The 17931-nt window shown below is 40.7% G+C and overlaps 1 protein-coding gene across 4 annotated transcripts in view; it reads right to left on the bottom strand.

Moving 5' to 3' along the window:
- Nucleotides 1–2836: 2836 nt before the first annotated feature.
- Nucleotides 2837–17931, bottom strand: part of sdk1a (sidekick cell adhesion molecule 1a) — a 1556037-nt gene continuing 1540942 nt past the window's right edge. For all 4 annotated transcript variants that reach the window (XM_039774120.1, XM_039774121.1, XM_039774122.1 and 1 more), the window contains 4 exons: nucleotides 13731–13868; nucleotides 12312–12432; nucleotides 9647–9776; nucleotides 2837–5294 (listed from right to left, as the gene is read on the bottom strand). In XM_039774120.1, the coding sequence (XP_039630054.1) occupies nucleotides 5022–5294; nucleotides 9647–9776; nucleotides 12312–12432; nucleotides 13731–13868 (662 nt within the window). In that variant the 3' untranslated portion in view covers nucleotides 2837–5021. The remainder of the gene's footprint in view (nucleotides 5295–9646; nucleotides 9777–12311; nucleotides 12433–13730; nucleotides 13869–17931) is intronic.

Here is a 17931-nt window from a genome sequence, read left to right as displayed (position 1 = left end):
TCCTTCAACATCTGCAATAAGATGCTGCAGATGTTCTATCAGACGGTTGTAGTGAGCACCCTCTTCTATGCAGTGGTGTGCTGGGGAGGCAGCATAAAGAAGAGGGACGCCTCACGCCTGGACAAACTGGTGAGGAAGGCAGGCTCTATTGTAGGCAGGGGGCTGAACAGTTTGACATCTGTGGCAGAGTGACGGGTGCTGAGCAGGCTTCTGTCAATCATGGAGAATCTCCTGCATCCACTAAACAGCGTCATCTCCAGACAGAGGAGTAGCTTCAGTGACAGACTGCTGTCACCGTCCTGCTCCACTAACAGACTTCCCCACACTATGCAACTCTTCAATTCCACCTGGGGGGGGTAAACATTTACATTATACAAAGTTATTGTCTGTTATACCTGCATATTTATCACACTTTCATTTAATATTGTTTTTATCAGTATGCTGCTGCTGGAGTATGTGAATTTCCCCTTGAGGATTAATAAAGTATCTATCTATCTATCTATCTATCTATCTATCTATCTATCTATCTATCTATCTATCTATCTATCTATCTATCTAGCTGGTCGTGTCTGAGAGTGTCATGTGAGTAGTTCTGTCTGGCAAGCTGGCTGCCCTTGAAGTTTAGTATGAGTTGTCACAATGTGGTGAAGATGGCTTCTGCTTTTTGTGGGCAGAAGGTGTGTCGGGAGCACCAATTCATCTCCGCATGTATGCTCAGTATGGGGATAAAGTTCTCTCTTGTAGAGTTGTCTATGAGTGGATTGAAATGTTTCAAAATGGCCGTACAAGTGTAACGAATGCAGAGCGCTCCGGATGTCTAGCTATAGCCACGAACATGAGGAATGAAGAAAGAACCCTGGAACTGATTTGTGAAAAAAGAAGAATAACAGTTGAAGAGGTTGCAGGAGAGCTGAATGTGAGTGTTGGATCTGCCGAAGCCCTGATTCATGATATCCTTAAGTTCAGTAAAGTAAGTGCCAAGTGGGTGCCTAAGCAACTGACAGAGGAGCATAAGCAATGGCACTTAGACGTTTGTTCCCGACACTTGGCCCATTATTGTGAAGAAGGTGACAATTTTCTGTAGCAGATAGTTACTGGTGATGAAACTTGGGTTCACCATTCTTCTTCTTTTGGCTGCTCCCATTAGGGGTCGCCGCAGCGTATCATCTTCTTCCATATTTTTCTGTCCTCTACATCTTGTTCTGTTACACCCATCACTTGCATGTCATCTCTCACCACATCCATAAACCTTCTCTTAGGCCTTCCTCTTTCTCTCTTTCCTGGCAGCTCTATCCTCAGCATCCTTCTCCCAATATACTCAGCATGTCTCCTCTGCACATGTCCAAACCAACGCAATCTCGCCTCTCTGATTTTGTCTCAAAACCGTCCAACAAGCCCAAAAGCAAGTGGCAGTGTATGCAATGGAAGCATCCATCATCTCCTGTAGCAAAGGAATTCAAGACGCAACTGAGTTCAAGATGCAATATAGTTAAAATAAAGTGTGGACACTTTTTGAACATCCCTCGTGCAACAGATAGCAGTGTATTGTAATAAGGGATATCAAAAGATGCGATTTTGGGATTTTTTGTAATAATCCAATTGTGGACAGATTCACTTGTGTCTTCGGAAACTGGAAATGCACATTTCAGAAGTGCAAACACAGATTGCCAGGAATGGAAAATGGTAATCAGACTCTTTGCTGTTCTCCTAGTCACAATTATAATGAATATTATTTGGCTGTTTTTACCTTGGTAAAGGGCCGTTATGTCTTATGTATCAACAAAAGGTAGGTGGTCAGTTTATCTTCATAATCTGTAAGTGGATTTAAATTAGTGTTAGCATAACTATTCAAAGTAGATATTTAACAGTAATAAAAGTATACATTTAGGCCCACCCTGATATGATATCCTGGTGCCGTTACTGCCCCAAATTCACACGTTTTTGGGAAAAATATCCGTTAGACAGTGCTAAATTTGCAATTACCCACAATCCTTTAACAGCATCATTTGGAGTAATATCAGATGGAACAGAATTATGAAAAGAAAAACCTTTTGTGACTCCCTACATTACATTGCTTAGGCATTGACTGATCTAACTCAATGGAGAGACTCCCTCCATAACTCAGTAGGAAAATGATGTCTTATTAAGGTCTAAAAATAGAAAACCTCAAGTTTTCTTTAGGCAGTTTTGTTCAAAGCATTTTGAGAACCCTGACAGGAATTCACTATTGGTGCTCTTACATGTTTGACATGTTTGGTGAATCAATCGGTGTTGGGCACTCTGTCCACACAACTCTCAGAACTAGGAAGGCAGGGGGGCTCAGTTTGACTTAATTTAGTTTTAAACATGACTGCTTGGAAGATAGTGTTGATTGTGTTTTTGAGTGAACTCTTTACTTTACTTAATGTCATTAATAAGCCCAATTTAATCAAAAGACAATGAGTGAGATTTATTTCTGTCTTTGGCTAGACTCCCAAATGGACCCACTTGCATAGCAGCACATTAATTGAGTACCTGGACTTCACAGCAGTGAACACCTACTTCATTCATCCATCCATTATCCAACCCGCTATATCCCAACTACAGGGTCACGGGGGTCTACTGGATCCAATCCCACAGGGTGCAAGGCAGGAAACAAACCCCAGGCAGGGTGCCAGCCCACCGCAGGGCGCACACACACACACACTAAGGACAATTTAGAATCACCAATGCACTTAACCTGCACGTCTTTGGACTGTGGGAGGAAACCGGAGTACCCAGAGGAAACCCACACAGACATGAGGAGAACATGCAAACTCCACGCAGGGAGGACCCAGGAAGCGAACCCGGGTCTCCTAACTGCGAGGCAGCAGCGCTACCACTGTGCCACCGTGCCGCCTACCCACTTCATAAAATATCCATTTTATCTACTTTCCCAACCACTCATTTTCTTGACCGGTTGGATAATGGATGGATGGATTGGAGAAAACCAGCCCTAAATAGGACAATAGAATGTTAGAAGCCCGGTCCTCTGGAAGTTCTACGAGTCATCCTGAAATCACCTTCTTCTTCTTGACTTCTACCAATGGACTGTAAAGTCACAGAAATTGCTCCCCATGCCCAAATTTGTTGAACAATTTAATTGTATTGTTCAGTTTTTGTTTTCAAGGCTGAGGTTCACACGTTTTCAAAGAAGGTACAACATTCGCCCTCCATGAATCAACTTTTTAAAGCCAGAATGTCTGCTAATCAACCTCATGCTGATCCAATGTAGCGTCACCTATCTGCCTAACGTATACGTCTTTAAGCTATGGAAGATGACACCCGTGCAGACACAGAGGACATGTGCAGGTTTCACCCAGACAGTGCCCTAGTTGCTGGACATGTGAGGCAGAACCAACAGCCACTCCGCCACTCTTCTCTGTTATTGCTACAACATCAAGTGGGCAGCAACTCCTTCATTAATAAAGTGAATTATAAAAGGAAAAAAAATCCAACTCACTTTTCATGGTGATGGTGACTCTAAGTGACAGGCATGTCACTTCCAATCAACTTGCTTTTTTTCTTATAAATGCATGTAGTGACTTACTGAATATTGCATTTACTAACGTGGCGGGCCTTGAATTGGATCCACTTGCAGCCTGGCATGCTCATCCCTTACGCTGTGACTGGCACATTCTCCTTGATCCTCTAGTGCGTATGCTGCACTGAACAAAGCAGGTAGCTGTCCTTCATTTTTAGGGACATCCTGTGAGCTTCACGGCGCTCCACACAGGCAGATGATAGAGTGACATAATCTTGGTCAACAAGTACAATGTACGAAAAATTGGCAGGTGTACAAAAATGTACTCATACATTACTACCCAAAAAGGACAAAAGTGACAAAAAAATGAAGCTTACCATCAAGTAACTCTTATCTGTAAAAATAACAAATAAATTCTTAAAAAAAAGTTGCAAATGCACATCCCCCTACCCCCCATTAAAGCAAATATCCATATGGCTTGAGAGTGCAGTCAATGTGTGCAAAGGCAGTATCATTATTTTTTTTCTTTTTCTTAAATTAAAAAATACACAAAAAATCTTTCTCCAAAGCCGTTCAATAGATCCATATTTTAAATTAAGAGAAATACAACGGGCAGAACTCAGTTCCAAAGTCCGAGGGGAAAGCCCAGAGCTCCACAGCTAACGAGAGCGGATTGGCTGCTTTGCAAGGAAATTGATTGATGGGCACTTCATGCAGCTGATTGGCTCTCTTGAAGATGACAGGCGGGCACTCCTTGCATATCCCGATGCCGCTGGCTCTGTAGTCTGACGTACTTGGACTGTGCTGCTGTGGTTGTCACTGTGGAGCTCTGTTTTGTTGGCCCCCGTGGCCAGCGAGCCGCACCCCATGCATAATCCTCACTTCAGTTGACACTTTTTGACATTGTTTTGTCCTCCTTCTTTGGAAGTGAACTACAGGTAATCAGCCAAGTGCCCACTTCATTTGGCAGAAATGCAGATTTTTTTGGATAAGTGAGCAAACGATGCAGAACTTCAATATCACCCATTCTTTTGTACCATAAAAGGGCCAAGGGCCATTGTTAAAAGGTTAAAAGTGCACTTCAGGTCCAATTTTCCATAAGGTGCTGGCCATTTGAAAGCACAGGCTGCATTGTCCATATGCAGTTAATAAAGTGTCCCAGACTGACACATCTACGAAACCCGTCTCTCCTCTAAAACATCGTTCCTTGCCAATACTGAGTGCGGCTCTCTTGTTACATAACCCTCATAGGACAAGATGGTGCTCCAGTTTAGGAATATCTTGCTCAGTTTTATCATATCAAATGAAAAAAGGAGTTCGGTGACAGCACCGAGTATCCAAGCAGGAGAATTTACAAAATTTGTCATTTCATACCCACAGATATAGATCTAGAGATATAAAGACGTCTTCATTGTTTTTCACTTTTTATCTCCAGCAATTGGCTTCAGACTGTTTGTGAGAGTCAAAATTGCTGTCTGCAGTTTTGGGACAGGGAGCCGGGTAAAGAAAGATTCCAACATCAAACAAAGGAGGAAAAGCCAGTGACAGGAGTCCGAGAGCCTGAGGTGGGCTGACCGCTAGGAGTGTAAGTGCCCCCCATGCTGTGAGTGGTAACCACAGTCTGATAATAGGCCTCGTTGTCTGCGCTGGCACACTCCTCATATGCGTATGCCGAAGAGTGCTTCAGTCCCCTCTGCTGCTGCTTCCATGAGTTGTAGTAGGTGGGATCACTCATGTAGTGGTTCACAAACGAGTGCTTGGGGTGGTCATCCTCATAGTCGCTGTCTGTCACCTAGCAAAGGCAGGAAAGGAAAGGCAAAGCATTAAATTGCTGTCAGCTTACATGGTGCCACCTTGGTGCTTGACGAGCATTCATTGGATAAGTGCTGATCTCACTCCAACTTCCTGTGTGATCTCAGCACTAGTCTTGTGGGGCCAGACATGATTCTCGAACGCGAACACACAACTGTGGACAACTCGTTCAAAAGATGGCAGCAAAATTTACACCTGAAAAGGTTACCACCCACGGGGTTACTTCCTAAAAAACCCACCAGCAATTATCTCCAGTCTGTGCATTTATAATGACCGGAGTGCAACTGAACATGCAACTGATACAAAATGAAAAGAAAACTGAACAAAAGACGACACTGTAAGAATATAAAAAGCTTCAGTTGCCTTTATCAGTGAAAAAAGCTCAGTAACACAAGTTAACTGAAGCCTAAAGATGAATTTTTATATCTTTCCGTCATTTTGACTATTGCATCACTCTGTGCTATAACAGCATCTTTTGAAAGGTACTGTAGTCTGTATTGTCATGCATGTGCAACTGGGACTCATCTTCTGGGCTCAGCTGAGGTAAGTGTTTATGGCTCTGGGACGAATGGGTGCGATGTTGCTAATGGTATCTTCTTTTTCCCCCCGCAGCTCAGAGAAGACACCCAGTGAGGGCACCCAACCCTGACTGTGATGCCCAGAGCAAGCCTCGTCCCTTCCACTTGGGACAGCCCCAAAAGGTGGAGTCTGATTCACAACCACAGCAAATGAGATGCCCTGTGAGAGAGCAAAAAGTTAAGACAATATTAGATAAATCTGTGTGAGCTTATTTTGTGGTCAGCATCTTTTTTGTTGTGCTTTTATACACCCTTACACTTTTTGGTTTGAAATACTTAAACAAGGCTACTAAGTTGGTACCCTAATGATTCTTGCTGCTTCGCTCTGGCTCCCTACCACCAGTTACAATTTATATACAAATGGATACCCAAAAATAACTGGAATTTGAAAAAAAATGTTTTATTAATTTTACTTACTGAAACTTTAATCTCCTTCAAAGTATTCTCCATCTGAATGAACAGTGACATGCGGTGAGGTTCATGGCTGGTGAGGCACTGACTCCTTCAGAGTCAGATTTACAAATATATGAACCCAAAAGAGTAGCTTATTCACTATTCAGTTGGCAGCCTGCACATTGACTACTTGTTATGTTTCATATCTCATCAGCATTCTTTACACACGCATAGATAAAGTGCATATTTGGCTAAGAAAGAACAGTACATCTATAGTGGCGAGAGAGAGTGGAGAGAGCACATTTGCTCTGAACCCTCCACGTGTTCTAAATTTGGCGCTGCAATTACACAATTCATGCTCATTCAATACAAATGAAAGTATTGAGGGGTGTACAAAAAAGGAATTCAATTTTGACCTTGATTGAAATATTTACTTGTTTTTAAAAGCTTTTAATTCTGATGCAATTTTACTACAGACTGTTCAACAAAAGGATAACAACAAAAACAAAAGAAAATTTTATTTAAGGTCAAAATTTGGTTTTTAAATATTGGATTGTTTTTTTTTTCTTAGTCTGATCCCATTTTTTATAAAATTGAAAACCGTTTATGGTCTTACCTTTATTTGTAAAGGAAGTCCATGCATCTATCCTTCTCCACGAAAATCTCTGTCTCTTTCTTATAAAAGTCTTCCTTGTTTTCCTTTAGTTTTAAAAATCTTAATCATCCATTTTGGCAGTCAGTTGGAACAAAAGAATAAAAATAAACAGACCGCTACAGTGCACTTGACTTTCTGATATCGCTAACTTATTGGTGCCCAGAGCCTCTGCATAGAAAAACAGCAGCAACGAGCACCTGTTGGGCTCAGATCCAACACCTTCAGTGTGGCACAGTATTGTCTGCCTCACCTTGTGGCTTTTCACTGCAGTTTTATGTCCGATCAGCAAGATAAATATGTAACACACATTCATTAAAGATATTAGCCAGACTGTGGAAAGTCAGGGAAAGTCAGGGTGTATAATAAACGTGTCTGCAAACATTATATTGGTGACATAAAGAGAGACCGCAACAGGCATGCGCCAACTGTATTCATCAACCCAGTGTGTGAGGGGGAGCGCAGTCTGAGGTGAGGTGAGGCGAGGCTCTTTGCTGCCACATCTCGCTTTCTCCCTTGTATTTGAACGGGAAATGCGTAAATTTAACGATTTTGACTGTAAAAATTATCAAAATTATTGGAATCATACAGAAAACAAATTTATAGCACAGACCAGTGGATAAATTTATTTTATGCTATTAGTATTAGTTTTTTTACTTTTAATGATGACAGGTGAGGCTCTCCTTCCCTTGCCTCCCCTGACCGCATGTCCCTGTAAATGAATGCACTTGCCCCAACGGTTTGCCAACTGGTGAAAACATTTTTGGAATCCTTAACAGTACAAAAAATCTGTGCTATTGAAATATTACTTTGTTACCTTGTCAGCTGCTTGGCCCACAATTGCTGACTGCAGGATTCCTCAGACTAAACTTTGTCCTGCATGAACTTCTGATTTTTTAAAAAGGTCCAGGTCAGGAAGGTCAATCATCTGTCCCATATTGTTAGAACTGTGACTATGTCTTTTATAACTGATGGTGGACCTCTCAGAGGTTTATGTTCTCCTGTAGATTGGTGTTTTCATTTTTCTCTCCTCTGTTGTCAATTGACTAAATCTGAAGTATAATATTAGTGGACTAGTTACTGTCATACTTTGCTATTGTTGTAATTGAGAAGTTTCTGTTCGCTTCTGTTTTACTGTATGGTTAACATAATTTATGTGTTTATATATTGTGATGGACAACCAGGGCCATTTCCGATCCAGGAGGCCGATATACTGGTAGGACTAGGGGAGCTCAGGACATTGCCTCCCTGGAGCACTAGATGGAAGTTCCCTTCAGTTGCAGCAATGTCTTGGATTCCCGCAGGGCTCCATGGGAGCTGAAGTTTGGCACAGCCCTGTTGGGTTCAGTGAGGGCTGCCAGGGGGAGCTGCAGAGCCATACTTTGGGTTTCCACCACAACCTGGGGGTACTTCCAGATAACACTGATTAGCCACCTGAAGTCCTCCCTGGTGCAGCATAAAAGGAGTCGCCTCGCTTCACTCAGGGAGCCTGAGTCAGGAGGTAAAGAGACTAGGCTTACTGGAGGAGGATTGGAAGCGGAAGGAGAAAGAGAAAAGGATAGAAGAATAAAGAAAAGGCATTGTGTGCTGTATATTGTGCTGTGTTCATTGTAACTGTGCTGAGATGGTGGGAACGAAAGGAAGGGCTAAATAAAACGTGTGTTGTGATGGACTTGTGCCTTGTGTCTGTTGTGTCAGGTTTAGGGGGAGCTGGTGTGCCCCCTGGTGGCTACAATATAGACATTTTTATGGTATAATATTTTAATGTTAATGGATTATACTTGCCAACATGTGCAAGTACTCTGAGCCAACACAGTTAAGAGAACCAAACACAAAATTGAACTGATTTGAATTGAAGACACTCTCACCAAGCCAATTTAAAGTAACCAAATTTGTGTTGTGTGAGGAAATCCACAAAAAGAAACAGGAGACATGAGGAGGACATGTAAAGCATATGTAGTTTGTAAATGCCATAACAGAGGGACTGGCATCTTGACTGGAATGGAGAGTGATTCCTTACTTGGCTATGAGGCCATAATGGATGGAAAACATGGATGGAGGTACAACCTGACCAGGATAACCCTCGGTTCCTATTGGCACAATTGGGACATTTGAATACTGGATGGACAAAGGGGAGACTGGTTTAATTAACCTCCAGTGTGTGAGATGGCAGTGCTGCTTTGGCAAGGTCCAAGTCTGGAGTCTCACAGGGTTCCATGGGACCTGTAGTTTGGAAGGGCAGCCCTGGGGGGGCTCCTGGGTGTGGCAGGGAGAAGGTCTCTCTGTTTTGCTGAACTTCCACATGACTAGGCCAGGCAATGTCAGGGCACTGGAAGCGCTCCCAAGTCCAATATAAGAGAAGCCATCATATCATGGGAGATGAGTCAGAGTTGGAAGGCAGTGGACGACACTCATCTGGAGGAATGGAGGGAGAGGGGAAGGACTGTGGTTGTGTTATGGTGACTTTACATCTTGAAAAAGGTACTGTGTGAATAATAAATTAATTTTATTTGAACCCAGAGCTGTGTCTAAAGTTGGGACTCAGTGGCATCCCCTTGTAGTCACAAGTACTACCCACTGTGACTCTCAGAATTTGATAATAAGAAAACTAGAAAATTTAAAGCAAATAGACACACATGCAGTCTAAGATGCTGCAAAACTCAGAGTTTTGTCCCTTGCAATGCAATTACATGCCTGGCAGCTGCTTACTTCTGATTCAGAGACTTCGGTGGCCTTCTCCGTGAGTGTGGTGCTCTCTGTCAGCACTGCACCATTGTAATTGTTGCAGATGTCTTCGTCTGAATAATGCAGCCCACCTGGACTTGGTCGGGGTGGAGACCTGAAAGCACAATTTAATGGTGAATTTGTTGCTTTGACCTTTCCTTGCTGCTCTTTATCAGTTTTGATACTCAACCTTCCATATAATTCTTTATCCATTTTCACTTTTTCCCTTTTTGCTGTTGCTTGATCTTGAGTAGTTTAACAACCCTTACATGTTCTCATCGTATTTATGCAACCTACATGTGAAAATTCCACAGGATCCTAAAAGACATTTTAAATGAATCTTGTCTATTATATAGTGCAGAGCCTATTTCATAAGTGAAGATCTGACATTAAAGGACCACATCTCCCGGGGAGTTTGAGTTGGCAGACAAGGCTTATTGAGAAGAGTTGAAGGAGGAGAGAAAATACACAGGGAAGAGATACCGTGGACTGCTTGTCTTCTATCATATATTTGCAATATAGTGCCTCTTCTATCTATCTATCTATCTATCCTCATCATCCAAGGGAATAACAGTGCCAACACAGTCATCCACGTTTAACAGGTTGAACAAAAACAACGCTCAATGGCATTAAAAGGAAATAAAACTGTGGCTGTGAGAATAACATGTCTGTTGTGGATTTTTCAGCTGTCTAAAGGTGTTGGAGCTCCTTTGCTTTGGGCGCTCTGGAAAGAAGTGACGCCTTCTTCCAGATGGTTGTGTTTATCTATTTACCTATGATATAATGCCTTTCACTTCTATCTATCTATCTATCTATCTATCTATCTATCTATCTATCTATCTATCTATCTATCTATCTATCTATCTATCTATCTATCTATCTATCTATCTATCTATCTATCTATCTATCTATGTGTGTGTGAGACAGAGACATGAGTCAATAACTATATTTTCTGTATAGTGCTTTTCCCATCTTTGTACCAATGTTATATAATATCTTTTACATCTTATAGTGTTTTTCATGTTTATGTAGCAACCTAGAAAGGCATGACATTGGCAATGCAGAGGAGTATGGAAGATTACATTTAAACTAAAAACTACACTGAGAAGCACTATGTAGCAATGGCCAATAAGAAAGCCAATGTATAGAAATTGCTTGTTCTATTAAGTCCCCTCTTAACAGTGGTATGTAAATACTGCTTTTGTGGACACCTCTCATATTGCTGAGGCTGTTTCTGTGTGTAACATAGCGTAACATTCATAGAAAATTATACTGCAACTCCATCACCTAATGCACTGGACAATCGTATTTTTAGAAGCCCCTGCTATATTCCTGTCAACCAAGTGCCAGATGACAGTACAAACTGAGGTTTAATTTTAAAAACTCCAGACCTGATGGGGATGGCTGTCTCTCTACATATCTCATATACTGCACTGTCATTGTTATTCTACACAATTCTAAAGCATCACAACAGAGCTGGCTATACCTTCTGAGAAGGTTTGCATCCTTCAACATCTGCAGTAAGATGCTGCAGATGTTCTACCAGACGGTTGTGGCGAGTGCCCTCTTCTACGCAGTGGTGTACTGGGGAGGCAGCATAAAGATGAAAGACGTCTCATGCCTGGACAAACTTGTTAAGAAGGCAGGCTCTATTGTAGGAGTAAAGTTGGACAGTTTAACATCTGTGGCAGATCGACGGGCACTAAGCAAACTCCTGTCAATCATGAAGAATCCACTGCATCCACTTAACAGTGTCATCTCCAGACAGAGGAGCAGCTTCAGTGACACTTTTCTCATTGTCCTGCTCCACTGACAGACTGAGGAGATCGTTCCTCCCCCACACTATGCGACTCTTTAATTCCACCCGGGGAAGTAAATGCTAACATTACTCAAAGTTATTGTCTGCTTTTTTATATTTTTCATTTTTCATTTTTATTACTATTTAATTTAATATTGTTTCTTTGTATCAGTATACTGCTGCTGGATTATGTGAATTTCCCCTTGGGATTAATAAAGTTTTATCTATCTATCTATCTATCTATCTATCTATCTATCTATCTATCTATCTATCTATCTATCTAAGGAAATTCATAACAATGCCTAGAAATGAACACAATCAATTAGCAGAAGAAAAAGTAAAAACTAACCATATGACTGGTGATGTCTGCCGGAGTATTAAACCAAGACACGAACAGACACACCCATTTGGAACGGAGCTTTGAGTTCAGATTTATTGGCGGACAAAACAGACTAATAGGCTAATTTAAACAATATTTGATATAAAGCAGCGATGGTTGGATGTGTCACTCATTTTGCTGTCCTGTTGTATCTCCGGATTGACTGCACTGCCCCTGTGAACTTCTTGGAGTAGTGGAGACTTTTGTCAAAGCAAAACCAAAGTGAAAGAGTACACAGTTTGTCAAGAGTTCAGTAGAACTCCACTCTGTCCTTGTTGTTAACGCAGATCATAGAAAGAATACAAGAAGCATCACTCCTGAGTCCAGTCCATCTCTCTCTCTCCTGGATCAACATCAACCACATTTATATGCATGATATCATGTAAGTCCAGAAACAGGACTACTCCAAAACAACAGTCAGTGATGAATTGTTTAAATTTCAATTGAGCCCAAGGAGTGTCTTGCAGAATTACCTGGTGCCATTCTTTTTTAAGAAGGAGCTCTTGACATTTAGGTGCCGACTGTTGAGCTCCAGAGATGTGAAACCTCCATTGTCCAGTGTGACAGACTCTTCCACTGTGGTGATGTTCTTACCTGAGAGATCAAAAAAAAAAAAAAAAAAACATGCCATTTAAGAAATTTCAAATTTATGTAATTGTAAATTACAGCTTTACTTGATTTCTCATTGTTATGTCTCAGCCAGGATCTTGTCATCTTCATTAGTGGTCCTTTTGTTTGTGTTAATATTTCTGTTTATTCTAGGCATTATTGTTGGCTTTTGATTTTGTCCATGTATATACAGTATGTGTTATGTTCAATGTGTTTTGTGGGTGGTTCCCCAAGAGGCGGGGCCACCACCCATCAATGCAAGGTCCTGCCCTCAGCCCTATAAAGGTGGAGATATCCCACAGCACCTTGCGCTTCATTGTGTTTGCACTCTGAAGTTTGTGATTTTTTTGTCTTTTGTCATGCTTTGTGTTTTTATGAAATTCTGGAGTTTTTGACCTTCTCCTCTGTTTTTTGACTTTGCCATTGGAGAAGCGTAATGGGACTTTGCTATTGTTTTTTTGCCTTTTGTGCCCTACAGAAATTTCTTTTGTTACAGAACATTTTGAAAAAATGAATCTTTTATTTTCTAAAGATCCTGTGTTTGCCCTTATATCTAGCTGGGGATTGGGTATTTTTGGAAGTGATTTGGAACTCCAAAGTCATAACACTTGTGAGACCGCAGACTGAAGAATAAAGGCCAAGTTGTGTATCTCAAGTGCGTGTTCTTCACCTCATCGTGGGTCACATCTGTTAAGTCCACGTTATGTTGTATTGCATTAGGGGAAAAGCCTGAGCAAATGTGTTCACATGCTGTTACAGCACCACTGGAGCAAACTCACAAATTCATTAAAAACAGGCACAAAAAACTTCAATACTTGGCAAAAGTTGTATGCCAATTGTGAGAACCAGTGACCCTGACTGGGAGTAAGAAGTATGTGGGTGTACGTAATTATATGATATAGTCACTCAAGTGGAGTCACGTGGATAATGAATTTGAAAAGTGTTTCTTTGTGTTGCCTTGGAAGAATCTGACTATCATGGGCATATCTGGAAAAATTTTAAAAATAACATAACTAAGGCCAACACTATTAACTTAACGGCTTCCCTTGTCTAATTGCTTTTTATATATTTTAAAGCAATATGTAGACTTTCAGGCATAACTCTGGCTTAAAGAAAAATCCGAAATGGACTTGCAAAACAGGGTGATGTTGCCACTTCATACAGCACAGAGCTGTCAAAGAACGCTGTTTCAGGTGGAATATACAGTACAGACCACCAGTTCTGAGAACTCAAGCAGACATAGAGCTTTAATGTGGAAAAAGAGAGCCATTGAAACTGCTTACCCAGACCGCAGCTCCTGTATCTTTTGCTCTGTCCATGCAGCACTAAAGTGAACACAATGAGCAGGATGAGAATGAGGCCGCAGAGAGCCATGACCACCAGGAACCACCACTCCTCATAGAAGGGAACTTCTGTCTGGGCTACAGAGAAAAAGATGAAGTGTGCTTTGTCAGCGAGGTAAGGTAAATATAATAAAGTGCCCTTTGCAGTGAGGACAACCTCAAAGCACTTAAGATTTAGGCAGGCAGCAAAGCTAATAAAGGAAAACAAAGAGCCATTCAAAAGTAAACTGTGCTCAGTTACTTGATTTTATGTTGCCTTTATGAAGTTTTCGTTACTAGCATACGAAATATGAAACAAGTGGCCACTAGGTGGCAGTAATGGCACATTGAAGAGATGCGCCTTTTTATGAGTCCTTACAGCAACCGATAAATGGGAGACGAGGTTTGTTTTGAGCATCGCCACCCTGTTCTCACAGATTACGTCTCTGTGGCCAGATGAACCAGATATTCTCTGCAGTGCGTCTGTCTAGACTATGGGTTACTGGTGTTAGGATTTGTGGTTAGTACTGGTTATTGTGATTCGTGGTCATGGCACCAGTTTACTTTTCAGTATAGCTAACTACCTACATATGCTTGGGAAGAATCTGCAAAAATCCGTATTCTGTAAAGAATGACGTTTATTAATAATAAACTTCCTTATATACAAAAATATTTAGATTTTAAAATACACTTGCAATTCATTAAAACTAACTAAATTATAATGTAGCTGACCACCAGGTGGCAGCAACAGTACACGTTAAAAAGAATGGAAGTGCAAAAAAAAAAAAAAATCGATGCCAAATGTTTATTACACACACATTTTAATGTTATTTTGAGGAAAAGCTTAAGTGACGTCAGGGATTCCTTTCTGTTTCCATTAAGTTACAACTCTGGTACTAGTCATCGCCTATCTGCACACCTTGAATGGACTTAAAACAGTCTATAATAATTAATAATAATAATAATAATAATAATAATAATAATAATAATAATAATAATCCATCCATCCATAATAATAACTTTATATAGCACCTTTTCCATGCTCATAACTGCTCTAGTGGATATATATTTTTTAATTTATTTTTAACTTCAACAGAGCAGAATGGATAACCGAGAAGTGATCCAGTAGGCATTAAGAGTGCAAGTAGTCAACAGCAACAAAACAGAGCTTGATAAGCATTGAGCTTTGTGGCTTCCTTAAGCTTCACCAGACTTTCCATTTCACAAAGTGATCATATCTCATATCACCCCCCCCTCCCGACTCCACCCCATTCTTCTGTTCACGTGGCCCATCAATCACTTCTGCTATGTCATTCATTCGGCACATGCTCAACACAGCACTGAGAATGTAAGATAACATAATATTAACAGATATCAACAAAGAAAAAAACTATAGACAAAAAAAAAAACATACCTTGACTAATTGTCTTTTTTCTAGAACATCACCAAATTTCAACCAAATCTGTCTAGGCCAGGGGTCCTCAATCACGGTCCTGGAGAGCCGCAGTGGCTGCAGGTTTTTGCTCCAACCCAGTTGCTTAATAAAAAGCACTTATTGCTAAAGTAACACTTCTGCTTCACTTTAGTGATTTTGAGCCCTTATTGCTTAATTTTGTCTTAAACAGCTATTTTAATTGCTCCTTATTATCAATAACATGCAAATGACAAGAGAGAGCAGCATTTCTCCATTTACACCTTATTTACATTTACACCTGTGTGTATTTATCTGCACTATTGGGTTTAATTAAATACTTGGAAGAAAAATGAAGAGAAAAAAGTGAAGGACTGAGAATTACTCGTCCATTTTAGCCTTCAAATCATTTGCATGATAGAAAGGGAAAGAAAATCTAGGATATGAGAATGACCTGACATAGCAGAGTTAATTTAATTTCATAGCTTGTTAGTGCTTTATTGGCAAGAATTGCTTTCTAATTAAGCAACCAGGTCAGAACAAAAACCTGCAGCCACTGCGGCTCTCCAGGACTGGGATTGAGGACCCCTGGTCTAGGCACTTTTGAGATTTTGGGGTATAAATATTTGGTAACACATTATATTAAGTGTCCATAATTACACTGTAACTATTATGTAATTACCTGTATAAGTACAGTGTAACTATGAGTTATTACTCCGTACTTACTGTGTAATACAAAGTAACACTCAGTTGTCATTGTTATTCCACAGTTTATATAATTACAATGTAACAATTTATCACTGATCCAAAAACAAGTGCACTTACAAAGTTACAATGTATCTGTACTTTAAAAATGTAATACAAAACTTCAGGGTATGTAACTACAACTACTGTATGTAACAGATGTTCCATGGTCTGGGCAATTGTAATGGAGAATTGCAGTGATAACTGCATAGGTTTTTGATGATATTTCAAGATCTTTTTAAATGGTGAAAACACCTTTGCAAAATGGTTAATACTTTTGCCTCATGGATCCATTATCCTGAGATGGAATTCTGTCTGGAGATATGTGTGTAAAATTTGTACGTTTCTACGTCACCCTATGTCTTCTTCATGGGTTTTACTGCCACATCCCATTGACATGTAGGATAGGTTACATGGCCATATGTGTTGGAGTGTGAGGCAGGAAACAGCCCAGGATGGGGAGCCATCCCATTGCAGGGCCCACTGGCAAACATACCAGCACTCACACTCTCACACATATGGCCACATAACCCATCCTACATGTCCTAATATCATTAAAAACCTACGCAGTTATCACTGCAATTCTCCATTACAATTGCCCAGACCATGGAACATCTGTTACATAGTTGTAGTTACATACCCTGATGTTTTTATTACATTTTGAAAGTACAGATACAATGTTACTATGTAAGTTCATTTGTTTTTGTAACAGTGATAAATCGTTACATTGTAATTATATAAACTGTAGAATAACAATGACAACTGAGTAATTAACTATAGCGTTACTTTGTATTACACAGTAAGTACGGAGTAATAACTCATAGTTACACTGTACTTATACAGGTAATTACATTGTAGTTACAGTGTAATTATGGACACAATGTAAAATGTTACCAATTTTTTTTTTATTGTGTATGGGATTTACCCTTAAATATTGACATATTGGGCGGCACGGTGGCGCAGTGGTAGCGCTGCTGCCTCGCAGTTAGGAGACCCGGGTTCGCTTCCCGGGTCCTCCCTGCATGGAGTTTGCATGTTCTCCCCGTGTCTGCATGGGTTTCCTCAGACAATCCAAAGACATGCAAGTTAGGTGGATTGGTGATTCTAAATTGGCCCTAGTGTGTAGGTGTGTTTATGTGTGTCCTGTGGTGGGTTGGCACCTTGCTCGGGATTGGTTCCTGCCTTGTGCCCTGTGTTGGCTGGGATTGGCTCCAGCAGACCCCCGTGACCCTGTGTTCGGATTCAGCAGGTTGGAAAATGGATGGATGGATATTGACATATCAAAATGTTCTGTCTTTGTGGATACCCACTGGCCTAGATGTCCAATGCTGAATTTCAGCTTTTTAATTAAATAGGAAACAGCATTTCCAGGTTGTTTGAGGACCAGGGCAGTCCTTCCTCAACAGCACCCTCTTGTGGCACCCACGGGTCCTGACAGGGTTGCACTTTCATACTCCAGTTCCCATGAACCCCAGTGAATGTCCAGGCTGGGACACCCCCAGCAGACCACTGCCACCTAATGTATGGTGGATGGAACTGCTCCTGGCCACTGGCTTCATATATCAGTCAGTCCTCCATGGCGCTCATGACATACACACACACACACACACACACATACAAACACAGAAAAAAAATTCTTTCCCATTTAAGAAAGTACAACTTTGTTAGCTTGTAAAATTAAATTATAAACAGAAGTGGCCACCAGGTGGAAAAAGCTGCAAACCTAATTATTATTAATGATGTATTAAATTTTGTTTGGTTTTATTAAAGAGGAAATGAGTCTAACATGACTGCTTTTTTAAATTCAATTTTTTTCAGTAATGATGTTTTGCATTGTAATGTCCTAAAATCCTTTTATTGTCCTATTGGTGGTCAGTTCTGCTGCTTGACATTTATTAGCTACAGAACTGGAAGTATTATGCATGGTTTTACTGATTTAGACTATATTGTGGATTATAGTACATGTACTGAGAAGTCTTGCTTTATTAAAAAATGGGGGGCTCCAAG

This window comes from Polypterus senegalus, chromosome 13, assembly GCF_016835505.1.
Source record: "Polypterus senegalus isolate Bchr_013 chromosome 13, ASM1683550v1, whole genome shotgun sequence".
NCBI classification, from domain to species: Eukaryota; Metazoa; Chordata; class Cladistia; order Polypteriformes; family Polypteridae; genus Polypterus; species Polypterus senegalus.
Note: the sequence above shows the minus strand (reverse complement) of the source record. Positions and strands in the feature narration are given on the sequence as shown.